The following is a 24,098-nucleotide window of genomic DNA, read 5'->3' on the forward strand; positions in this document are numbered from 1 at the left end:
TTGACTACACGCTAAACGATGACTACTGCTGCTAGTCAGCAGCCCCGTTTAACCAGACAAGATGCTCTATATGGATTGGCACCATTTGGAAGCCCGGATTGTGTCCGTGTACGCGCAGCTTGACTTCCCAGCAGGCGTCGATGGCGCGCCAGCAACCCGATTGCCATTTTTCCCTCGGACTGGCGCTTGGATGCTCACGGAGGCGCTCTGATATTTTAATTCCCTGCTCTCGGAGCTAGACACCCTCTCCAGCTCCGGCCTTTGACGGGAAGGAATAACAAGATCTCCCTCCTGCACTGAACGAGATTATGGGCATGCCGGAGACTCGAGACCTAGGCTGGATGACGCAGGCCGAACGAGCAGATAGCAATGGCGCGCTGGGCATCGACTTATTGCCATCAAACTGGGCCTCATTCCCTGGCGATTCCGTGTAAGTAGACGTATTTTTTTCCGCCGAGGAAACAAGTGCAATACGCTTAGCAGGACTGGCGCGAGGCCTGGCAGTAGCGACTATTATGCACACCTCGACAATTTTCGAGACCACACAAGGAACTTTCGAAGGATAATAATCCGACAATAATAAAAATACAAAAATACGTACAATCCACCCTAACGTTGATCGACGATCTCTGGGGAAGCTGAATTTAGCCAGCCATTCATAGACAGACCGCACGGAGAGCGTCCCACTGGATTCTTGTTCTTTATTTGGATTTGGATTATTATTTTCGTCCGATAGGGATTTCAATTTGTCCTAAAATTGTCATGTACCAGACGTCTTTGAAAGTTAAAAAGCTTCAATCCGGAGAAACGATCTAGTTCTGGACCCGACTGGAAATCATTCCACCCTGGTATGGGGACAAAAATCGCTCGTTTAGTGCAACCAGTGCTCGCAAGGGGGTCACAGCATTCCATTCCGCCTTGCCCGCTTCCCGATCCCTTTCCCGACAACTGAGGTCTACAGTGTACTCGTCAGCATGGACTGCAGAAAAAATTCCCTCAGGGGTTTTGTTGGGGCTGAAGGATATAATCCCCTTTCCCCTCGGCGAGAGAGGCCATTCAGAAGGCAGTATGACATCGCCAACGCGGCCAACGCGAAACCACCTAAGAAAAAACCGACGTGGGAACCGGCCGTAGCAATTTTCCCTATCTGGGGCGGCAGACTCCGCACGCCGAAATCCGTGACCCTCAGGCTTCCAGAACAGCGTCTGTCTTTGCTGACGGGTCCACTTCGGCACTACTCTGCGGCTCTGGGAGCTCCCTGCTGTGGAGACGGATGTGCGCCTGAAACCCAGTCGCCTTCTCCCCGGCCTAGATGGCCAGTCACAGTGCCCGCGCAGACTCCACGCGAGGGCGGGAACAAAAATTGCCCTGTCGGCGTTCGAGTTCGAGGTGTACCGTGTAGAATGCCTCCCTCTTGCCGCCAGGACGGACTGTACGGTGTATTTTCCAGATGGATCATCGCTGCAGCATGCACACCGTCTCTTTTGGGTTTGTCAATTGTCTTGTTTCTTGATGTAGAGTAGGATACCATGCCAGGATTGTAGACTGTGAGTAATTGAGGATTCTCCGCATTGGCGAGTCGGCGCCGCCCGTCTCCACCAGGACCTCCCCTTGCTGCTTGGATCTGATTCCCGAAAAAGAAAGAAGCTTCTAATGGATCCAGATTCCGCCAGCCCCAGTGGCGCCCGAGCCCAACGGTTCGCTGCCTGCACCGAATATCCACTGGGCCTGCCCCATCCCTTTGTACCATCCCCGACTCTTCCCGACTCACCGCGATGTCGAATTTTTGCTGGCTGAACGGCCCCTCGACACGCGGTCCCGGCTAATTATCTGGGTGCGAATCCTCTGCCAGTCGGAACGTCTTGGATGATGTGCGCTCGATCCCAGGGGATATTAACTAGCATGCTAGCTCCGCGCCGTGTACATAAAATCAGACTGGACACTGCTCCCCGATTTTTTCTCTCTTCTTTCTATCATCCCTGCCCTCCTTCCTGGTCGAAATCGAGTAAGCCGGTTCGTTCACAGTCTGACACAATGGCTCGATTTCCTTCTCAACAGCAAAGCCGGCCGGTGCATGCCACCACGTTCATGAACCAACCTGCCCCGTCGCCGTAAGTGGCCTGACTTTGCACTCGATTGAGTCAATGCGTGGAAGGAGAAAAAGGAAGAAGCTAACTGCGCTTACTGCAGTGACGCTGCCAACTATGACACTGCCAACCCTTCCTACATCCGCAAGTACCTGCGCACCTACGGCCTCACTCCTCCTCGCGCCGAGAGCTATGAGACCCAGAAGACACGATGCCTGGCCCAGCTGGGACTGAAGAACACCGAAATCGACAAGTTCCTCTACCTCAGCACTCTCCGCAAGAACAATGTGCACCTGTTCTACCGTCTGGTGACGGACCATCTCAGGGTATGCTCTCGCACGTGATTCTCGAATCAGCAACCATATACTAAAAAAAATATCCCTGCAGGAGCTCACCCCTCTGATCTACACCCCGGTTGTCGGCGAGGCCTGCCAACGGTGGTCGGAGATCTACCAGCAGCCTGAAGGTAAAATCAAGCCACCGATCTTCCCCGGGAGAGACCGGAACGCTAACGAGTTTCATCAGGCATGTACCTCAGCTGGGAAGACAAGGGCAATCTAGCTGCAGTGATCGCCAATTGGCCTCAGTCGCATGTGGAGATCACATGTATCACCGATGGCTCCCGAATCCTCGGACTGGGAGACCTGGGCATCAACGGCATGGGCATTCCCATTGGCAAGCTGGCTCTGTACACGGCCTGTGCGGGTATTCGTCCCGAGGCCACCCTGCCTCTGACGCTGGATCTGGGTACTAGCAACAAGACCCTCCGGGAAGACCCGCTGTACATGGGCAGCCGCCGCGACAAGCTCCGTCCCGAGGAGGAGCTGGAGTTTATGGACGAGCTGATGGCTGCTCTCACCGAGCGCTGGCCGGGGTAAGTGGTTTTGACTCATTTCAGACACACACGGGTGATCGACGGCGGCTAACGGGAGCTTATTAGTATCGTCATCCAATTCGAGGATTTCAAGAACCCCTTCCCCGCGCTCGAGCGGTATCAGGGTCTGTACACCTGCTTCAACGATGACATCCAGGGCACTGGCGCCGTCATCCTGGGTGGTGTTATCAACGCTGTCAAGCGTTCTGGTCTCCCCTGCAAGGACCACCGCGCTGTGTTCCTGGGTGCCGGCAGTGCTGGCGTTGGTGTCGCCAAGCAGATCGTTGAATTCTTCATGCGTGAGGGCATGACCGAGGATGAGGCCCGTAGCTGCTTCTATCTGGTCGACACCAAGGGTCTAGTGACCGCTGACCGCGGTGACAAGCTTGCCGACCACAAGGTGTACTTTGCCCGCGAGGACAACAAGGGCGAGCAGTTCAAGACCCTCGAGCAGGTCATTGACCATGTCCAGCCCACCATCCTGATGGGTCTGTCGACTCTGGGCGGTGTTTTCACTCCCGAGATCCTGCGCAAGATGGCCGACTGGAACAAGGCCCCGATCATCTTCCCTCTGTCCAACCCCTCGTCCAAGTCCGAGTGCGACTTTGAGGCTGCCGTCAAAAACACCGACGGCCGCTGCCTTTTCGCCTCTGGCTCGCCCTTCCCCACCATGTCCTTCACCAACTCCGCCGGCGAGACCTCTACCTACTATCCCGGCCAAGGCAACAACATGTACGTCTTCCCGGGTATCGGTCTGGGCAGCATCCTCTCCAAGGCCGTGCGCGTCACCGACAACATGATCTATGCCTCCGGCGAGGCCCTCTCCAAGGCCCTGACCGCCGAGGAGCTCGAGCGTGGTCTTCTGTACCCGGACGTCACCCGTATCCGCCAGGTTAGCATGGTCGTCACCCGCGAGGTGATGCGCGCCGCCCAGAATGATGGCGTCGACCGCGAGACCGCCCTGCGCAACATGAACGATACCGAATTGGACGCCTGGATCAAGGCCCGCATGTACGACCCGCACACTGAAGTCCGTGCCTTGGAGCGCGAGGTCGGCCACCTGCTCTCCAGCCTAGGCACGGTCTCCCCGCCGCTGAGCAACGGCTCCCCCGTTGACGAGAAGAATGCCAAGCTGTAAGATCTCGACCTTCATTACTTCTCTGCCTGTCGGCCTGCCTCGTTATGGGTTGGGTCTTTCATTTCCGGCGCTTCACCTTCTCGTCCTTAAATTTGTTCTAATCGCCGTCCCTGCTTAGGATCACCCCGTGATGATGGTCCATCTCATGTTTCCCTTCTTCCTCCCTCTGCCTCATTTGGAATTCGAGCGCTCTCATTTTCGGTTTTATGTTCTGCTGGATGGAATCCGGGCACTGGTTTTTGATTGAATACCCTTTTTTTCCCCACATGTCTTCGGTTTTTCGCATTTATGGGTCCCCTTTGGTATGGGATCTACTTTAGGATAGCATTCAATGACACCTGATCTAAATATATAACTTTTCTCTCCACTGCCCCTCTCTGATCGCGCGCCGTAGATCTGGGGTTAACCGCCATGTCGCTCCTCGGTCCGTTATCCTTGCGTCAACATCGAGCATATCCTTGCGTCTCGACGAATTTGTCATCTCCATCCATGCTTCCTGGTTTCTTCTCTGACCTTCTACTACCAAGCGCAACGATGCACTCAACCTAAACCAACGATCAATCTGCAAAGTAGCGCATGTAAAATTTTGTAGTCGTGAAGTAGGATTCTTCACATGTTGAAGTCGGACGAACTATCAACCTGGGTCGACGGAGAGATTAATCCCTCCGTGTGGGGCGATGACAAACGCTATGCCGAGGCTAATTTTTTTTTGAAGGTGAACCCTGCAGACCGTGAATAATTAATGGTGTTTGTCTTTTTCTTTTGGATCTCTTGCTATCGGTAGAGGAGTACAATTTCTCGGTAGGATCTGTTTTTGAGAGTGCTTTACATTTCAACTTACAAAAATTGCAGATTTTCCGTATCCAAATTTGCACATTGCGTATTTCAAGGTCTGCAAGCAGACAACAGTGATACCGCACAGCATGTCTTCCCCACTAGCAGATGCCGTTAAGCTTCCTTGCGGACTAGTCTTCCCCAACCGCCTAAGCAAGGTAGGTCTGATATCATCATAATGAAGCTACAGCCTTACTAACATCATGTAGGCCGCAATGGCCGAGCTCATGGCCAAAACTAACCACCCAAATCCCAAACTCCTAGACGCCTACGAGAGCTGGGCCGAAGGCGGCTGGGGCTGCATTCTGACAGGTCACCACTTCCATCCAAAGAGACGACGCGTCAAACTAACCTTGGCTTAGGAAATGTCCAAGTTGACGTCGATCACATGGGCAGCCCATTCGATCCGGCCTTGCATTCTGAGTACACCGGCAAGGACGAGGCTCTGCTCTCAGAGTGGAAGAAGTACGCCGACGCGTGCCAGAAGCACGGAACGCCAGCTATCGTACAGATTTGCCACCCCGGCCGTCAGTCGTTTCGTGTTGCCGGTCGTCGTGGCATCTTTGGATCGACACTGGCTCCTAGTGCTGTCCCTATGAACATAGGCAATGGCTGGCTGGAGAGCATTGTTGCGGCCATCACCTGGTCACAGCCGCGGGAGATGACTCGCGCCGATATCGAGAGGGTTATTCGGCAGTTCGTCGATACCGCTAGACTGGCGGCCGATGCTGGGTTTGCGGGCGTGGAGTTGCATGGAGCTCACGGGTACTTACTTGGTAGGTTCCCTATTGGATGGACTGAAGATGGTATACTGACTGTGATTACTCCCAGATCAATTCCTGAATGCCAAGGTGAGATAATGTATATTGAGATGCTGTGCAAGGAAGGAACTGATGAAAAAATAGACCAATATCCGCAGTGATGAATACGGCGGCACGCCCGCGAAACGCGCTCGCTTCGTACTGGAAATTTTGGCCGAGATCCGCAAAGTCGTCCCCGCAGATTTTTGCGTGGGTATCAAACTCAACTCCGCTGATCACAACTCTGCCACCTTTGAAGACACCATGGCACAGATCAAACTGCTCGTTGAGGCGGGTATTGACTTCATGGAGGTCAGCGGCGGATCCTATGAGGATACTCGGGTGAGTAGATGGCCATATTCAATCACGACAGACGCTAATTAATTTAGATGATGGGCTATACCTCTCAAACAACCCCTCAAGCACCCAAATCTGAACGCACTGCCGCTCGGGAAGCTTACTTCCTCGAATTTGCCAAGGGAGTGCGCCAGCGACACCCAAAGCTGATCCTTATGCTGACAGGCGGGTTCCGGAGTCGTGCTGGTGCCGAAGCTGCACTGAAAGACAATGCGTGTGATCTGATTGGAATTGCACGACCGGCTGCTGTGGACCCAAAGTGGCCGATGAAGCTTCTGGATGAGAGTATACCAGATGACAAAGTGCAGCTGCAACTGAACAAAGCGCCAGTACCTTTCTTTGCAAGGTGGCTGCCATTATATCTTGTGGGTGCTGGAGCTGAGAGTGTAAGTTTCTCATTATGTAACTGCATCTACGGTTTACTGATTTATTTGCGTTAGACATATTATGCGGACCAGATCCAGCGGTTTGCTAGGGGGCTTCGTACGTATGGCCCTTCTTTGTGAAGTAATCGGATGAGTTGTTTGGTATACTGTGAAAGGGTTCTTTTATTGGTATTCTTTGCTATAGATGATTAAATCGTTCTTTTTGGGTATAGAAGCTCCAGTATACCCTGATTGGTAAATGTCTTGGCATCTTTCGCTCCGGCTCAACTTCCCTCATCCGTCCTTCCCAACGTCACACTCCAGGCAACCTCTGTCCACCACGCCAGGGTATTGTAGCACATTAACACGTGAATAATGACTTTTACTACCTGAGACACGCATATCAACCATGTATCCGCTGGCGCATAGCCCGAAGTCGTCCAGACAGTCCAGTCCCCAAGTCACGGGCGACAACCCTCGCAAGCGGACACGGACGGCATGTACTCGCTGCAAAACGAGGAAGCAGAGAGTGAGTAAACTTATTCATCCATAGTCATTCTCTAATGGTTCCATCCAGTGCGACAACGCATATCCGACGTGCTCGAATTGCCAGAAGGCAGGGGTCACGTGCGACAAGTCCAGCGTGCGAGAAGAGAATGGACAGAAAAATGATGAGTATGTAAATTATCATCGTTTGGTATATACACTAATTGGCTCAAATAGCTATACTCGAGCTCTCGAAGAGCGAGTTGCATTCTTGGAGCAAAAGCTTGTCCGGTCAGAACCATCCGTTGCTCCTGGTGCGACGCCTCAAGGCAGCCAAGCAACGCCTCCGTCAGGGCTTGACAACAATCCCATTGGCGAGATTGTGGGCCTTCTTGCACTGAGCGCCTCCGAAGCTCCTGCGTACGTGGGTTCGAGCTCCGGTGTCTCCCTCGCCGCCAACTTGGGAGAGATGGTCCAGGCGAGCGTGTGGAATCAGTTCATTTCAAGAGCCCAAGTACAGAATCAATCAAATGCGCCTGGATCTGCGGCACCTCAAAATATACCAGGCCCCAACGCACCGCAGTCAGGTACCGGTGGCAACGCTCGAATTCGAGACCGACCTAGTCTGCCCTCTAACATAGAGCCTCCAAGTGATGAAGTTGGATACAAAATTCTCGAGACATATTTGAAACGGCTTCATTTACGCTACCCGTTCCTTGATCGGAAAGAACTGTGGCGTCTCCATGGGGAACGCTGGCGGTTGGCAAAAACTAAGCGCGAGGAGCTTTCGCAATCAGATCGATTTGCGATATTCAAGCTCAATCTAGTGTACGCTATTGGTGCGACGATGATTCAGATTAGCGACAAATATGCAGGAACACCTCCAGAGGTATATTCAACGACTGTCTCTTGATGATCAGCTGCTCACATGTTTCTAGCGATTCTACGCGGATGCTCTACAATATGTACCAACCATGTGTGAAACACGTTCTGTCCAAAATATTGAAGCAATGGTACTTCTTGTCGTTTACCATCTGCGTACAGCATCAAGCCATGGAATGTGGTACATGATCGGACTTGCTATGCGCACCGCTATCGATCTCGGCCTTCACCGAAAGGCAAACGAGATCAATATGCACCCGTTCACGGTTCAGATGCGAAGGCGATTGTTTTGGACGGTGTACTACCTTGAACGGGTCGTATGCATGTCTCTAGGGCGCCCATTCAGTATCTCCGATCGCCACATAGACCTCGATCTTCCCGTGGATGTGGACGACGATGTACAAGATCCAGCAGTGCTGACGGCCCCCCAAGATACGACCAGGAAAACAACATTGACATTCGCCATCTACCTTTTCAAACTGCGTCGCATCGATTCCCGCATCCAAAACAAAATCTACCGAGCTGATAGATCCCTGCCTTCTCTGCGGTCCAAAATGGATCCACTGTACCTCGAACTACAGGAATGGAAAAACGAAGCTTCTCTACGATTTGGTGAAAACGATCTGGAATACCCGATGCTTCATTACAACCGAGCAGTGCGATTATTGATCCAGCCGTTTCTACCCCTTCTCCCCATCTCTGATCCATATTATCACATTTGTCTTCGTTCGGCAGGAGAAATATGCCAATCCCACAAACGTCTCCACCAAACCCTGGAATATGGCCACTCCTTCCTTGCTGTGCAAACTGTTTTTATGGCAGGGATTACTCTTCTGTATGCACTGTGGACCCATACGGACGAAGTTTGGTCCGTACAAATGAGCAATGATATCCGCGCTTGCTCAACAGTGTTATTCGTGATGAGTGAGCGCGCGTCATGGGTGAAGAAGTACCGTGACGCATTTGAACTACTCGTTAATGCCTCCATGGAGAAGTTGCAGGGCAACGAAACTGCCCGAAATGCAGGCATGGCGGAGCTTATGACAGCCCAGCGCGGATGGACCAATTTGAATACGGCTATACCGGGCATGGATAGCGGCGAGAAATTCGCCCCTGCTAACCCCACAGGCTTGGCACCTGATACCGCAGCGGGGCCTGGAATTGGCTTAGACATAAACGATACAGATCATGCAGTTAGGATGGCCCTGCAGCTTGCCCCTTGGATTGATCAGGATGAAAGTGATCCGCTGTGGATTCCAGATTTTGAGACTTTGGAGAATGTGTCCGGGACTCTTTGGAGTCATGCTGACATGATTCCTTTCGATGCTCTTTAAGATACGTAATGTCATTATTATTCAAGACCTAAATCGTATTATTCTATGCATATGCAAGATATATATGTTTTGGTATCAAACACCACCCATGCGAAAGAAATGCCAGTAAAACAAGATCAGGACAAAACTCTATCAATGCTTCTTCTAGTGATGAGGATCAACAGTCAAAACTGGCTCCAGTTGAGACGGCGGCATAGATGATTCGGCAAGTGTCGACGACATGGAATGTCGTTTCTCGACTTCATCGGTGACATGATCGTTCTCAGAAGGCAGTCCCTCCTCCGAGACAGGTTCAGCAACAGGCTCGATAACACCGGCCTCAGGATCCCTGGCCGCCTCAGCAGCCTTGCGCTTCTCTTCTTCGATCTCTTGGGCATCCTTTGGTCTTTCAAGTCCGTGATCTCGAACCAAAACGCAGGCAAGGAAACACAGCGCGATGACAGGAAACATGAAGAGGAAAACCGAATGCGAAGCTTGGGCGTACGCATCGAGAATCTGTTCCCACTCGATCTCAGTAACAGCAGAGCGGTCTGGGAGCGAGTACGACGAGTGAGTCAGGTAGGCGAACTGCGTGGGCAGATTGGACCGCAAAGTGGCCTGCAGGATTGCGGCGGAGATGGCCAGGCCGCACGCACCGCCCAGGCAACGGAAGAAATTGCGGTCCGCGATGACGACGGCGCGTTGCGATTTTGTGCAATGGGCTTGCAGGGCAACCAGCGTAGGCTGGAAGGTAAATCCAATGCCCAAGCCGGTGATGGCGACGATGACACAGACAATTACAGCATGAGTATCACGTTTGAATAGAAGCATAAGGCCACAGCCCCTATAAAGGTGAGCAGATTAGCATGGAATGTGCATGAATTGCAAGGAAAATGGCAACTTACAAGGTCCAGAGGCCGAACCCGACCCAAATTACCTCGCCATATCGCTTGCGACGGGAGATGTACTGCCCAGAAGTGATAGAAGCGATAGATTGACAGATAACCATGGGGCATGTGAAGGCCGCAGACACGATTGGAGAAACACCACGAGCATTTTGGTAGTAGAGGGGCAGATAGTACAGCAATGACTGGTATGCGGCGCCTAAAAGAAAGCTCTGCAGGAAGAGCGCGGAAATAACTCTGTTCTTGAAGAAAACCACTTTTCTTGTTGTCAGCTTCACTTCCCAGTTCGTTAATAAGAGGACACATACTTGGCAGCATCGGCAGCGTCGCGACTTTCCACTCAATGATCACAAAGGCAACCATAGCGCAGCCACCGATGGTAAGCAAACTGATGACCAACGGAGAGTCCCAGCGGAAATAGGAGCCACCTCCGGAGACGGGGATCAGAACGAAGATAACGCCAATGGAGGACGCAAGAATGCCCCAACCATCAATGCGGCGCACGTTCTTCCTGAAGCTCTCCTTGCGGGCATTGTTGGGAATCAAGAATTGTCCCTGGACAGCAGAAAGAGCAGCCAAGGGCGATATCAACCAGAAGAAGCCGCGCCAGGTCAAGTTCATCGTGAACCCAGCAGCAAGGAACGGTCCGCAGACGTTTCCGACTCCCAGCGCAGCACCAAGAATTCCCTGGTACTTGCCTCGCTGTTCTAGAGTCACTACATCCGAGACGATGATCATAGTCAATGACTGGATACCACCGGTGGCCACACCGGCCAGACCACGAAAGACATAGAACATAGCCGGGGTCTGGGACAAGCCGCAAAGCAGATCGGCGATGCACATCACCACCAGCGCGGAAAGGTAGACAATCTTCCGGCCGAAGATGTCGGAAAATCGGCCGTAAAGTACGGTGAACATGGTATTGGCGATTAGCGACGACGTCCCTGCCCAGGAAATAGTGTCCTGGGCGTTGAGGTCGCGTGCGATCGTGGGGAGAGTGACACTGATACCATTCTGGTCGATATTTGTCATTAACAATGAGATGGCTAGACCCGTGAAGACGACTATCAACTGCTTGAAAGGGAGGATGTTCGTCTGGTCGTGCAGAGCCTCTTCAGCGGCCCGTTGCTTATTCATTGTTTGCTATTAACAAGGCTAAGGCCCATGTAGATGGATGGCTGGATGATGGAGCGAACCAAGAAAGGTCTGACGCGTAGAGGGAGGGCAAGAATGTGTCAATGTGGAGATCCCAAGCTTTTTAAATCAAAACAATTCTAATTGACGGTGGCAGCCACTACGCTCATATATGAGTAATATGAGCCAACAGAATCAATGGATAGTTAGTAAGACCGAGAAAAGTCTGCGATGCAAGCGTAGCAGTAGTAGCCACTTTTCGCTCCGTCGGCGATAGATGCTTGGTCTTGATTGGAAGGACATTAGGTGGATTTTTCATGCGTCGGACGCAGGTCCGACAGAGACACCAAAGACCTGATCGAGGCCTTCCTCTGTCCCAATCCTGTACCGGTGGACGTCGATCCGATAGCATTTCTCTTCTGGTTACTTCGGATCGCCGACAGCAAAATTAAGCGGGATCCACTTGTCGGCTTTGTTCCGCCAGTCTAGTTATTTTGCGGTGTACTCATCGGACCTCCGAAAAGCTGTGCCGAATATCCGGAATGGTTAGTCATGAAGAAGTATAGGTTACGAGTAGGGCCACTGGGCAGAATAAAAGATGCATTTGTCGAATATCTACTGTGTTGTTACAGTTGAAACTTTGTTCCAACCAGCTCCTCGCTCAACTTGATCAGTCTTTCGGCCACATTAACGTCTACCGCATGAGGCGCCGTTTTTGCAAACTGGCAGTCGCTGAGATACACAGCTGCCGGATCGGTGACAACTGCACAGATTCCCACATATTAGTGACATATCCCCATGGACACATCCAATTGCATATCGGGCATACCTGATAATGCCGGATCAAACGCAGCCACGAGCATAGTTGCGGCCCCTTGATCCAAGTTCTTCCACACCGCACTGGTCTTCATTATGGTCTCATTGCCAGCCTCGTCTAGGTTCCGACTCAGCCCCGTGACGATTGCTAGTCAATAGTTCATAAGCTTTGCTGTACATGCATAATTTGAAATGCGGCTGCAGAAACTTACAGCCGGGATGGACGCTATACGACACTATGCCGGCCGACTCTAGATGCCGCGTGAGGTATAGCGAGAAGAGGATGTTGGCCGTTTTGGACTGTCCGTAGGCCAACCACCCGTTATACCCATTTGACACGGGATCAAACATTGCTGGTAAGCCATCAGGTGGTCTTTCTTCGGGTGGGATCTCTTTCCCTTCGAAGTTATAGTCGTGGAACCTAATAGGTGACAGCCGGTGTCCGGCGCTTGTGACATTGATAATTCGCGTAGTGCCGCGGGTTGAAGCGCTAGCTGCGATTTTTAGATGTGGCATGAGTAGGTTTGTGAAGAGAAAGTGGCCAACATAGTTGGTTCCAAATTGCATCTCGATTCCATCCTCAGTGAGATGGTGATCTGGGACCATCACACCAGCATTGTTAATCAGTATGTCGATTCGATCGACCAGGCCTTGGATCTGGGATGCTGCGGCGCGGATCGACCTTTGGGATGCGAGATCTAAGACTACTGCGATGACGGATGTTGGTTTTGAGAGCTGTCGGACCTTATCGGCAACCTGCTGGACTTTGGACTCTGTACGTGATGCCAGAATCAACGAAGAGGGGCTCTGACTACCTATTGCCACAGCAAGGCCTTCTCCCAGGCTGTCAGGACCAACACCGGTGATAACCACTGTAGCAATGTGTTAGAGTTGCGGCTTGTTGTGCACCTCAGTATTCTGGTCATCTCACCATTCTTGCCCTTGATTTGATTGGCGAAGGCACTCGCAACTTCTGTGCCTGAAGTGTTACCATCGAACTCTGGATGAGAGTTAGACATTGTGTAATTTACTCCTTTGATTCTCTTAATTACACATATTTGTAACTCCATACATATATCCTCCAGATCCTCTGCTCTGGTACTTTCACGACCCCTCATAAATTTGATCGAGGTATTCTCTTTCCGTGCCCCACAATAAAGACCCCTTCCCCCAAGACAGTTACTGTAACTCATACTCCTCAAAACTAAACGTAAAAGCGGGGACGCGGGGCAAAGTAAACCGGGATCATCGACAAAATATGGAGACATCCGCAGCCCCGCAACATCGCTCTCCACCTTGCGGTTGTATGATTGAGTATAGCAATGCTCATTGGCGAGGATGTCCGGTAGAATTGCCCGAGCCCTAGACTGCAGACGGTTACAGTAAAGGCGATCGGCAGTTGAGGACTGGCACTTCCGAGGGGTTTTCAAGGCATGACTTCGAGGTAACTTAATATCTCCATATATTAGAGAAGGCGGATGTATTTTGTCTTCTTTCCATTTGAATCGCCGGCATATCTTGATCTACCACAACAATCAACGTTGCAGGATGACGATTCCGCAGTCTTCTAACGACGCACAGCCCAAGCCCTCTGGGATCAAGGTGGTTGTTGTTGGAGCAGGTACAGTAATTTGAGACGATGCCTTAGTCTTTTCTAACACAAGAAGGCTTCGGTGGACTGACGGCCGCGATTGAATGCCATCGACAAGGGCACAACGTCGAAATATACGAGTCGTTTCCTGGTATGCTCTCAAGTCACCCGCATGGTTCAGAATCACTGACAAATATGTGCATGTATCAGAGCTAAAGTCGCTGGGCGATATCATTTCATTCGGCCCCAATGCAGGCCGCATCTTCCGTCGCTGGTCAAACGGCGCTGTAGTGGATCGCATGACTCCACTCAGTATCAACCTAGAGAACCATGGCTTCAAGATTCACAAGTGGACAGGCGAGCTTGTCCATACACAGCTGGCTCATAAGCCAAATCCTGAGGCACCTGTATTTAATGGTCACCGGGGCGAGTTACACACGGTGGTTTTCAATCATGCCAAAGATGACCTGGGAATCCCTATTCATCTGGGTCAGAGGGTGACGAAGTATTTCGAAGACGAGACTCAAGCGGGAATAGTTTTTGAGAATGGTAACAAGGTAATGTTTCTCAAGTCCCTCGGTCAATGACTTGACTAACGTAGCTTCAGGTCACAGCAGACATCGTCATCGGCGCCGATGGAGTACGCTCTCAAGCGCGCGAGCTGGTGCTTGGATACTTCGATAAGCCGAAATCGAGTGGATATGCGGTCTTCCGTGCATGGTGAGAAAGAAATAGTCATTGAAGTAGACTGGATATTGATACATCACAGGTTTCCCAACACAGACATGATCAAGGATCCGCGTACGAAGCACTTCTGTGAGAATGGAGACACATTCAATGGTTGGATTGGACCAGACGTGCACTTTCTGTTTTCGACCATCAAGAATGGACAGGACTGCTGTTGGGTGTTGACGCATAAGGTTAGTTCCGTACTTTCTTAACATCAGAGACAGTTAAGTTAACTGTTCGACAGGACGAAGAGGACATCAAAGAATCTTGGTCGCTTCCCGGGAAACTAGAAGATGTATACAAGGTGATCGAAGGCTGGGATCCGCTCTGCAAAGCAATCGTCGAGAAGACGCCTTCGCTGGTAGACTGGAAACTGGTATACCGCGACCCGCTTCCCAAATGGGTGAGCGAGCATGGCCGTATTGCATTGCTGGGCGACTCGGCGCATCCGTTTCTGCCAACCTCAGCGCAAGGTGCTACGCAGGCGATGGAAGACGGGGTTGTGATGGCTATTTGTCTACGGCGTGCTGGGAAAGGTTCTGTGCCGGCAGCGGTGCGTGCATACGAGTATATCAGGTATGAGCGCGTGACAGCAGTTCAGAAGACTGGCGAGACGACGCGTGATATGTGGCATAAGGCGGATTGGGAGGCCGTTGCGAAGGATCCGGCTTCTATTCAGTTGCCACGAGAAGATTGGATTTTTGGGTTTGATGCGGAGAATAATGCGGAGGCGGTGTTTGATGAGGCTGTTAAGAAGTTTTTATAGAGCGTGGACGAGGGGTCTAGTGGGCTTATATTGGGATTCGAGGTAGTAGTGAATTTAGGAGGTGGCTGTCTTTCATATCGAGAAATGGACAATGTTCTCATTCTGGCTACACTTGATACTACAACGAGACGGTCTAGATTGTCAGTTTGTAATCCATATTTGAGGTCTGTTGTTGAATACAGGCCATCGAAAACGCAGGCAGTGAATAAATAGCTCGAAACTGATGACAGCGTGCTATGTTCCAGATCCTCTTCACGCTATATTCTCACGAAACTCAGTAGTCCCTTTCTCCGATTCCCCAGAAACGGTTCTATTAACGGTATCTTCAGTGTGAGTCCTCGGGGTCTGCATCTTCTCGAGTGCCTCTCGTCCAACACATTTGTAGGAAGCGAACTGTCGAGCAGGCAGCCGTTTCTCAAACTATTGCAAAGAAAAGTTAGTTTTCATGAAATTTCCAATAAAGATCACTAACCATTTCATCAATTTCTTCCAAAGTTCGACCTTTGACTTCTGGTAAATAGAAGAATACAAAAGCTGCTGCAATGAGGCAAGACGGAAACCAGATATAGCCGTATTTGGGGCTGATAATAATTATTGTTAGTCCATTGGTATCGAAAGGACTGATGCGTAGTTACTGCTTACCCCCAGTTTAGAGAATCGGGATTGATAAAATAAGGTGCGGTAAATGTAGTCAACCACTATTCAATCGGAAACTTGTCAGCGTGGCTATTATTTATTCCGTTAGATACACTCACCGCGCCAAGGAACCCAATGGCAGCCGCGAAGCCAAATGTATATGACCGCAGACGCTGAGACGGTAACTCGCCGCCAGAGACCCAGGCGTATGTGGAGATCATTCCCTGGGAGAACATTAGCCAGGCGAGATATAACCAACAAACATGCCTTCTTTACATTATATCCCAAGATAAAGATAACCGACAGCCCAACAATCGCCTTGCCCGTCGACTCGGTTCCCGGGTGGACCGTATAAATCGCAGCAACGATCAGCTGGCTGAACCCGCATATCAAGAGACCGGTCATCAGGAAGAATCGTCGACGTCCAAGACGAGTAATCACGGCAATATTGACCAGAATAGCAACCACGCCTAACGCCGTAAGGATACAGCTATTTTCGAAGGCGTTTCCAACATTTGCCATTTCGAAGAAGTATGTTCCATACGCTGTAGATCATTGTCAGGAAAGTTGTTCCAACATGACTTCAAATTTAAGGGCTCACCGATCATATACATCGCCCCCGAGGCAGCCTGCGTAGTCACGGCCGCAACAGACAGAATAGTCCGTCGCCTATCGACGGGGTTGGTAAACATATCCCAGACGGAGACGCCACTAGCCATATCTTGCTCTAGCTCAATTGCACTTTGGATATCTGCTATCTCCTGCTCAACGTTCTCCTGGTTGGGTCTAAGCCAGGTCAAGGCTTTGCGCGCATCTTCGAGTCTGTCTTGTTGGAGTAGCCAACGTGGTGATTCGGGAATTATGAGCATGCCACCGCATAGAAACGCGGGAATTATGTATATTAGTCCCAAGGGGATGACGTAGCTGTTCTTGCCGTCTATCTTTTGCGTGGCGTTGTCGATGACTGTGCCGATGAGGGACCCGAAGGATGTCCAAAAATTGAAGGCTCCTAGCATGAGGCCTCTGTATCTGGCTGGTGAGCATTCCTATACAAACGATAGTTAACCCGGAATATCCTGTGTGATGTTATGATGCTTCTATGTTTACCTGGATATAGAGTTGAGAGAATGTCATCAAAAATCCATTGCCCAACCCTATGATCAGACGACCAGCATAAAGACCTCCAATGGTGGAAGTAGTCATCATGACAATGTTGGAAATGTAGACTAGCGCACAAGCAATATAAAGACTTGTCTTGCGGCCAACGAATGTCGCGACAGGTCCTAGGTAATCAATCAATATGGCACTGTCAGGGCATCTTCAGAATGAACTACCTGCAGAACAGGAACCAACAAATGCACCGAGCGTCATGAGAGACGAAATCAGCTGTTGCCGCTCGTATGGAATATTCCACCCAATGGCTGTGTCCGCTGGCACACCAAAGACCTAAATCAAATAAGACCCGGTCAGTTCCATACATCTCCAAGAATGAAGCTAGCAAGCCAACCTTCAGGAACCCAATCATAGCTTGGAAGCCGCCTATGAGCGTGAAATCAACACCATATTGAAATGGCGACATAGAGATGAGCGAGCAAGCCGCCAACGACTTCCAATGCACCCGAATCCCGTTTTTCCTTGGTGTCTCTGCCATCTTCTTAGATGTTTGCAAACACTTAGTTAAATCGAGTGAGAAGAAGACAATAAGATCAAAGAGCTAGATAGGGGAGGAATATGCCGCTGCTTTGCCGGTAACTGCGGCTTTAGCAGGATTCCACTTCTAGCAATTGGCACTATGCACTGTCCCGCCCGGGCGATCAGACGACAGCTGCATTATTTTGCCCCTTTCCGGGGTCTCATCTTGTGGGGCTTTGCGGAGTATGTTGGTCTTTTTGTGAGCCTGCATCGGTCTAGTCTCGATTTAACCTGTGATCAACTACTTCTCAGACCAAAATGTGGGGAAGCGGGCAGTCCGGAAAATCCGGGGAAAGTGGAGGGCATAATTTACCCGAGATTATGAGTGGATGTGATGAGGTGTTTACTGGGGTTGAATCTATCGACCGGCTAGATTTCAATGTTGTGGTGTGATTGATATCGTAGACGTACAAACCAGTACTATAACGATCCAATTTGATACACATCTGTGCAGCTCACTGATATATAACAACGCAATAAATAAGTATATCAAATGGGTATTCAAGTAACAAAGATTTCCACTGCTCATGAGCCGTCGAAGCCGTCGATAGACAGAAACGGTGGTTGAAAACCAATATAACCAGTTTCATCAAAATATAGTTTCGTTCGGTCGCATTTCACACCATGTTATTTTCAACTGGCAGACGATCAGTAGAAGCATCGAATTGGAATTGCCATGGCCCCTCTGTCGACCCAGCTGACTATGTATGTGTTGGCCCAATAGATACGCCTAGTCCACCAGCAGCCCAAGCATCGTGCATAGTACGCGAGTGAGGAGGGTTCACATCGTATGCGCCGGCCTCGTCAACATCGTTGCCAGGAGGATTCGCTTCTAGTTGAGCATGTTCTCTGGAAACGTGGCTTTGGTTTGGAACAGGATGGTGAGGCATATAAGCCCCGCCTGTGACATTGCCCTGGTTCGGGACGAAGCTCTGGTTGAGAGCTCCACACGTCGTGCAGGTGAACTCAATCTTGAAATTTGTGAGAACCATTTGGGGCACGGGGGTATGGTCGTTTCGTTGAGGGTAACGTGAAGCTTTCTCGGGACCAGCAACCGGTAGCGGAGCAGAAGTCGGGAAGCCGACTCCCGGCTGCGAGGCATTCACTGATTGGGGGACGTTCATTGACTGCGGAGTAGTGTTTAGGGCAGACTGGTTGGATGCCTCAATTTGGGACTGATGTTGGGCCAGGGGTGGATGCTGCATCGCCTGAGAATTTGGCGGTGGTGGTGCTGCGGGTGGTAGTTGCCCATGGGAGCTCGGGCTGTCAGACTCAGGACTATCCTCTTCCTCAAGAAGTGGTCCTTGTAGATTCTCGGGAAGCCATCGAGTTTCCGGATATGCTGGTCCCCCATCACCCTGCGACTCTGGCTGGGAATGTCCAGGCGATGGTTGCTCGCCTGCACTCTGATCCAAATCCATCATATTCTCACTATCATTCTCACCATGTCGCGGCTGGAGCTTTGTCAAGGCCCGCTGAGCTTGTCGCATAGAGATATCATAACCGTGGTATCGTTTAACAGCATCCACAACATCCTGCCCTCGAATACGAGTCTTCATATCAAAAAGCTTCGGGATCTCACTCAGCAAAAAGCGTACATGCGACGCCTCGGAGCGAGCCGGCGTGAATGCAGGCGAGTCCGCGCTCCTACGACAACTATGGCTGTCCTGGAGACTGGTGATATACGTCGCATTTTTATTGCAGCGACAGACCACGCGAAAGAAGCAATTGGGTGACGAGCGACAGCCGATGACGACGCTCTTCTTGTTGCTGCGACTGACGCGCAATTCCCAATGCTGTCTGACGGAGATGCTCCTGGTTACGATCTTGAATTCCTCGAGGGACGAGAAGCGCTGGCCCACGTGGAGCCCCGAGTACATCTCCGTCATTTTGGTAAAGGGGGCAGCAACAAGGCGACGGGCGAGGAGGATGGCTGAGCCACTGGGACAGCAGTCGCAGGAGTTTGGGCGACAAGGTCCATCAGGGCGCTGGGTTGGGGGTAACGGGTCGCGATGCTATGTAAGCTGTGGAGGGATGCAGTAGTGATTAAATACGAAGAGCTGGTAGGTTCAGGGTGTTAAATAGTAGAAAAGCGAGGGCTAGACAGCTACTTAGCTAGCTCGCGGTGCTGATGAGGAAAGAAGTGGTGATCCGGGCGGGCACGAGGACGAGGCAGAACTTCTTTGTCACTCCCCAACTCCTTCTTCTCCTACACACCACCACAATAATGCCTTCCTATGGTTTGGTAGATCAGTCTGATGAAGGTCGGTTGAATCAAGACTCTGCCTGCTTTCATTTCATTTCATACTAACACATTAGCTCCAGATGCCCTGCACAAGTCACGCCTCCTCAACGTCGAAGAGAAGCCGTTCAAGCGCATCTCCAAACGCCTCTTAAACCCCGACGCCCTCACTGTATCCCCTTCCTCGCTTCCTACCACCCCTCCCCCAGACGCATCCGACGCCGACGCACTCGCCGCCGCCGAAGCCGGAAAGCAGAAGCGCCGGGAAGAATGGCGGCATTTCCGGGAAGACGTCCAACTCGACTTCGCCGCGTTCGAAGGCAGCATCGCGCGCGTTCAGTTTCTTCTGACGAGCAACGGACAAGAGCGCGAGCGGTATGCGACCGAGAAATTGCGGATTCTCTCCACGATGCAGTCTGTCCGCGAGAACACGATGGAACTGCGGAGCCAACTCGAAGAGGCGCAGCGACTTCTCTCGTTACGGAAGAGCTACGATGAATTGACGGAGAAGATCACGAATAACAGACTGCTCAAGCCGAGGGAGGACCAGCAGGCGAATCTGCAGAAGTTGCAACTGGAGATTACGGAGCTGGAAAAGGAAAGCAAGGATTACGCAACGACTTGGGCGGAGCGGCGCGATCAGTTTGGGCGCATCATGGAGGAGGGATTGCAGCTGCGCCGACAGATTCGCGACGAAAAGGAGGAGGTCGAGCGCCGAGAGGGCATGCAGGAAGACGAGGATGGAGATGAAGGCGAGGTTTCGGCCAAGGGCAGGACCAGCGGCGCGAATAGTCCCCGGCCGGAGAGCGATGGCATGACGCCGTCGCAGCAGGGCTTGGATGAGGGCGACCGGTTGCAGGTTGAAAAAGCGCCAGGGACGACGGGCGCTGCGTCGCCATTGCGACAGGTCATCAGTGCCGCGGGCGAAAAGGCGTCGAACGAGCAGGAAGATACGAATATGGTGGATGAGGGCGAGGTGACTGCGGGTGAGCAGTCCGATGAACTGGAAGAGGGAGAGGAAGCCGATGACCGGTTGCCCGAGACGATGGACACTTCGTGACGGATTGCGACCAGATCTAGCATTGTACATTACTGGGAACTGGGGCATTATTGGGCATTGGCGTTCTAAATTATATTCTTCTTCATTCGTTCACGAAATCTCCCTCTCGGCCGTCTTGGCCTGCGCAATCGCATCCTTGGCCGCCGTGATGTGCTCGACATTGCTCTCGGAGCCCTTCTTGCCCTCCTCGATCTGTTAATAATTAGTTAGTAGAACCAACCAATTGGTAAGAAAGAAAGAAAAAGAAGCGCATACAATCAGACCCTCCAGATTGGCAACGCTATCCATAAGCTTCTGCTTCAACGAAGGCAGAACATTCTTCGTCTCGTCCAGCGCGCGTTGCTGTCTTCAAGTCAGTCCCTATGTCCCATTTCGGCGCCTTGAAAAAAAAAAAAAAAAAGACTGAAAGGGGATCTACATACCTCTTGCTTCAGTGTGTACTCCCGATTTTCATCGTCGCCGCCGGTCTGTGCCTCCAGCTTCTGCACGCGCTCAGTTTGTTCCTTAAGTTCGCGATGGTAGGAGGCCTCCTCCTTCACGAGTCGGAGGACGGATCCCGTGTGGATCTCGAGTTGTGAGCGAGGGGCCATCTTCGGTGTCGGTGTCTGAGTAAAGGAGGATATTGTGGCAGTTCCCCTCATGATGCTATCACTGTTTGCCTTGTTTGTTCGAGGGGGATCATGTGATGAGGGTAGGTCAATCAGCGTCAGGCAGCAATCAGGCAGACAGAGCTCCCGTGAGAAACCCTACCGTTTCCACCTTCCACTATGCGATTTACGGGAGTAGAGGGGCTTTGGTCGTATTCGACCATCACCACATGGCCGACTAATCATTAGCTAAATCATGCAACTAGTTTATTTCCTATTCCCGGTCTCTCTCATGCCTAGGTAATAATAGTCATAGCCATAATCACACCATCATCATCGTCTCTATAGTCCATAGACAACATCTCGCCGCTCCAGCCAATGAGCGGTCATGTGCCGAATCTGTCATCCGCGCCTCGACCACATCGCTTGCTTGCAGCCCCTGCTTCGGTCCCTCTTTGTCGGTGCTATTATTCTTACATCTCCTGTCCTCGATTCATCATTCTCCTCTCATGTGCCAATCGCCGTGGGCTCGGACATCCCGCTCGAGTCCGCCTATTGACGCCTAATGTTGGTCCCATCGCTCCGACAGCTGGCGACGGCCACTGCGATCAGGAATGTTCGACGTAAGTGACATGAAACGAGGGGAATTTATTTCTATGCACTGACAATCTCTGCACGCTTAGTACTCCGCGATCTCGGCGATTTGCCATACCCGCTAGTTCGTCCCATCCTGCTCAAGGTCGACAACCCGGAGCAGCTGGTACGTCATACTCCCTCCGTCCCCCCTCCAAAACGTGTCCATTCATTCTGAACAGCGGACTGACTCGGCTCCCGACATAGCATTGCATCGAACAACAATCCCCCCAAGTCGCCAACGACACCGAAGAACTATGGCTCGAGTTCATCAAGCGCGACATCCCGCAATGGGAGACCTACGACCTCCCGCGGCACTCGGACCACTGGTATGAATTATACTGCGACCTCCGCGAACAAGCCCAACGGGCCGTCGACGAAGACGCCGAGAAAATGAAACTAGCGCTGGACGGGCTCAACTCCCAGAAAGCTCGGCTGACGCCCAAGATCGTCTCGGAGCGCTCTCGGCTGCCGGGCAAGCGGCCGACACAGCGACAGCGCTACGCCGCGTATGACAGGAAGATGGGCGGGCTGGCCCCGGTCTTTGGGAAGCCGACGGGTGCCTCGGAGTGGAGTTTCCAGGCGCCGTCTATGCCGCGCTCGGACTTTGGAGCTGGAACAAAGAAGAAGCAGACGATTTTCACACCCCAGAAGAGGAATATTGCCCTCGCTGTGCCGACCAAACATCTTCATACGAGGGCTAGTCAGATCAAGCAGGCTCCGCGCTCGCTGATTGAAGAGCATCGCCGGCCGTCGGAGCAGGTTGTCAGAGGCACGGATAGTACAGCGCCCAACGCCAGTGCTTCGGGACGATCTTCTGGGCCGCGGGCAGCTGCTGGAGGGAATTTCTCGCCCGCAAAAGGGAGTGCCCTGGCGGAAAAAGAAGCAAGGCTGCGGGCCTTGACTTCGGGCAAACCGGCGTCGTCCCATTCGCCAACGCCACCAATTTCTGGAGAGAAAGCGTCTTCTCCTTCTTCCAAAGCAACGTCACCGCCACTATTGAATACCAACCGCAAACGCCCAGCCGCCTCTCCTCCACCACAGATATCACCAATCTCATCTGACTCCTCGAATATCGCCGCCGCCGCCGCCACTACCACCGGTGATACACCCTCCACATCTCCAGCACGCCCACCCATGATCCTCAGACGAGCACCGCCTAGCATCTTCATTCAACCGAAGCGAAAACGGGTCACATAAAAAATCATCACGGCATATAGCTGTCTTTGTCTTGCCTTTTAATAAGTGTCCCATTTTCGGCGTTGTCGTGTTGATGTCTTGATTCGAATATACCGCATTTGTCTCGGTGTTCTGGAACATATCTGTTTGTCTGTTTCTTTCTTTGGGCTTGGGGGGCATCTTCATTTTTGGGAGCGAAGACAGGTGGTATTTGTCCATGTCATGTCATGTCGCGTTATTATATGCTCTTTCTGGTGTTTTTGCGTTGGAATAATATGGTGGCGACCACATAGTCCGCACAAGATAGATATCCCACAGGGGACTCTGCATAGGGGTTTATTTCCATTCCAAGCCCTTGCTTATTCGAGCCATTTATGCTCATCAGTAAAATCAACGCGTCTAGTCTGGTGAATAAAACAGTTCCTCATTCAATAATCCATTTCAGCCCTCGAAATATGATATGGTATCTAAAAACAGTGTAAAAAAGGCTTGAAGTGATATAGCTCCAGGATGTGTGTGGTTGGTGTGGTTGGTCGGTTACATCGCATCGCATCCACCACGCAGAGCCAGCACGAGGTGCAGCGTGGAGCCGCCTTCGAGGTTGTATTCCGCCGCTGTCTTGTCGTCCGCCCTGTCCGATAAATATTGTGTGAGCTATGGTTCTCTTTCTTTTCTAGTGACAAAACACATGCAGACACAGTATGTGGCGGTGAATCAGGACTGGGCTGAGCTTACATTTGCTTCCCGCCGAAGATGAGTCGCTGCTGCACGGGTGGAATGCCTTCCTTTTCTTCGACGCGCTCTTTTATCCGGGAGACCTGGACCCAACGTACAGATGTTCAGTAACGAGCTTATGAGCAAGCAGGAGCTAGCGGCGATGAGCAAACCTTGTAGTCGGACTCAATGTCCAACTCGATCTCCTTGCCGGTAAGCGTGCGTACTCTGTAACACGACCAGAAATATTAGTTCAATGTTGCTTCCAGATGTGGGAG

At 51.5% G+C, this 24,098-nt stretch overlaps 11 protein-coding genes across 11 annotated transcripts; 6 read left to right on the top strand and 5 right to left on the bottom strand.

The window, feature by feature from the left end:
• Nucleotides 1-2,034: 2,034 nt before the first annotated feature.
• Nucleotides 2,035-4,099, top strand: PFLUO_LOCUS9104 (uncharacterized protein; the record flags this gene model as incomplete). Its single annotated transcript, XM_073786897.1, has 5 exons — nt 2,035-2,111; nt 2,191-2,413; nt 2,475-2,553; nt 2,613-2,961; nt 3,028-4,099. The coding sequence occupies 5 exons, from the start codon at nt 2,035-2,037 to the stop codon at nt 4,097-4,099; spliced, it is 1,800 nt and encodes a 599-aa protein (XP_073643106.1).
• Nucleotides 4,100-5,022: 923 nt separating this feature from the next.
• On the top strand, nt 5,023-6,668 carry PFLUO_LOCUS9105 (uncharacterized protein; the record flags this gene model as incomplete). The annotated part of the gene is made up of 8 exons (XM_073786898.1): nt 5,023-5,091; nt 5,143-5,245; nt 5,296-5,709; nt 5,765-5,784; nt 5,839-6,075; nt 6,123-6,476; nt 6,531-6,573; nt 6,661-6,668. The coding sequence occupies 8 exons, from the start codon at nt 5,023-5,025 to the stop codon at nt 6,666-6,668; spliced, it is 1,248 nt and encodes a 415-aa protein (XP_073643107.1).
• A 196-nt stretch (nt 6,669-6,864) lies between these two features.
• PFLUO_LOCUS9106 (uncharacterized protein) lies at nt 6,865-9,157 on the top strand (the record flags this gene model as incomplete). Its single annotated transcript, XM_073786899.1, has 4 exons — nt 6,865-6,984; nt 7,033-7,130; nt 7,179-7,830; nt 7,880-9,157. 4 exons carry the CDS (start codon nt 6,865-6,867, stop codon nt 9,155-9,157), a joined length of 2,148 nt encoding a protein of 715 aa, XP_073643108.1.
• Nucleotides 9,158-9,301: 144 nt separating this feature from the next.
• On the bottom strand, nt 9,302-11,178 carry PFLUO_LOCUS9107 (uncharacterized protein; the record flags this gene model as incomplete). The annotated part of the gene is made up of 3 exons (XM_073786901.1): nt 9,302-9,980; nt 10,042-10,297; nt 10,350-11,178. The coding sequence occupies 3 exons, from the start codon at nt 11,176-11,178 to the stop codon at nt 9,302-9,304; spliced, it is 1,764 nt and encodes a 587-aa protein (XP_073643109.1).
• A 623-nt stretch (nt 11,179-11,801) lies between these two features.
• On the bottom strand, nt 11,802-13,010 carry PFLUO_LOCUS9108 (uncharacterized protein; the record flags this gene model as incomplete). Its single annotated transcript, XM_073786902.1, has 4 exons — nt 11,802-11,938; nt 12,005-12,139; nt 12,204-12,863; nt 12,923-13,010. 4 exons carry the CDS (start codon nt 13,008-13,010, stop codon nt 11,802-11,804), a joined length of 1,020 nt encoding a protein of 339 aa, XP_073643110.1.
• A 529-nt stretch (nt 13,011-13,539) lies between these two features.
• Nucleotides 13,540-15,077, top strand: PFLUO_LOCUS9109 (uncharacterized protein; the record flags this gene model as incomplete). Its single annotated transcript, XM_073786903.1, has 6 exons — nt 13,540-13,612; nt 13,659-13,733; nt 13,793-14,139; nt 14,190-14,302; nt 14,352-14,502; nt 14,556-15,077. The coding sequence occupies 6 exons, from the start codon at nt 13,540-13,542 to the stop codon at nt 15,075-15,077; spliced, it is 1,281 nt and encodes a 426-aa protein (XP_073643111.1).
• Nucleotides 15,078-15,329: 252 nt separating this feature from the next.
• Nucleotides 15,330-16,729, bottom strand: PFLUO_LOCUS9110 (uncharacterized protein; the record flags this gene model as incomplete). The annotated part of the gene is made up of 6 exons (XM_073786904.1): nt 15,330-15,497; nt 15,550-15,658; nt 15,720-15,775; nt 15,833-15,937; nt 15,990-16,258; nt 16,315-16,729. 6 exons carry the CDS (start codon nt 16,727-16,729, stop codon nt 15,330-15,332), a joined length of 1,122 nt encoding a protein of 373 aa, XP_073643112.1.
• Nucleotides 16,730-18,106: 1,377 nt separating this feature from the next.
• Nucleotides 18,107-19,294, bottom strand: PFLUO_LOCUS9111 (uncharacterized protein; the record flags this gene model as incomplete). Its single annotated transcript, XM_073786905.1, has 1 exon — nt 18,107-19,294. The coding sequence occupies one exon, from the start codon at nt 19,292-19,294 to the stop codon at nt 18,107-18,109; it is 1,188 nt and encodes a 395-aa protein (XP_073643113.1).
• A 338-nt stretch (nt 19,295-19,632) lies between these two features.
• On the top strand, nt 19,633-20,707 carry PFLUO_LOCUS9112 (uncharacterized protein; the record flags this gene model as incomplete). The annotated part of the gene is made up of 2 exons (XM_073786906.1): nt 19,633-19,669; nt 19,731-20,707. The coding sequence occupies 2 exons, from the start codon at nt 19,633-19,635 to the stop codon at nt 20,705-20,707; spliced, it is 1,014 nt and encodes a 337-aa protein (XP_073643114.1).
• Nucleotides 20,708-20,797: 90 nt separating this feature from the next.
• On the bottom strand, nt 20,798-21,297 carry PFLUO_LOCUS9113 (uncharacterized protein; the record flags this gene model as incomplete). Its single annotated transcript, XM_073786907.1, has 3 exons — nt 20,798-20,899; nt 20,963-21,049; nt 21,130-21,297. The coding sequence occupies 3 exons, from the start codon at nt 21,295-21,297 to the stop codon at nt 20,798-20,800; spliced, it is 357 nt and encodes a 118-aa protein (XP_073643115.1).
• Nucleotides 21,298-21,859: 562 nt separating this feature from the next.
• Nucleotides 21,860-23,127, top strand: PFLUO_LOCUS9114 (uncharacterized protein; the record flags this gene model as incomplete). Its single annotated transcript, XM_073786908.1, has 3 exons — nt 21,860-21,917; nt 21,978-22,054; nt 22,135-23,127. The coding sequence occupies 3 exons, from the start codon at nt 21,860-21,862 to the stop codon at nt 23,125-23,127; spliced, it is 1,128 nt and encodes a 375-aa protein (XP_073643116.1).
• Between the last annotated feature and the right edge of the window lie 971 nt (nt 23,128-24,098).

The sequence above is a fragment of the Penicillium psychrofluorescens genome, assembly GCF_964197705.1.
Source record: "Penicillium psychrofluorescens genome assembly, chromosome: 6".
Taxonomy (NCBI): domain Eukaryota; kingdom Fungi; phylum Ascomycota; class Eurotiomycetes; order Eurotiales; family Aspergillaceae; genus Penicillium; species Penicillium psychrofluorescens.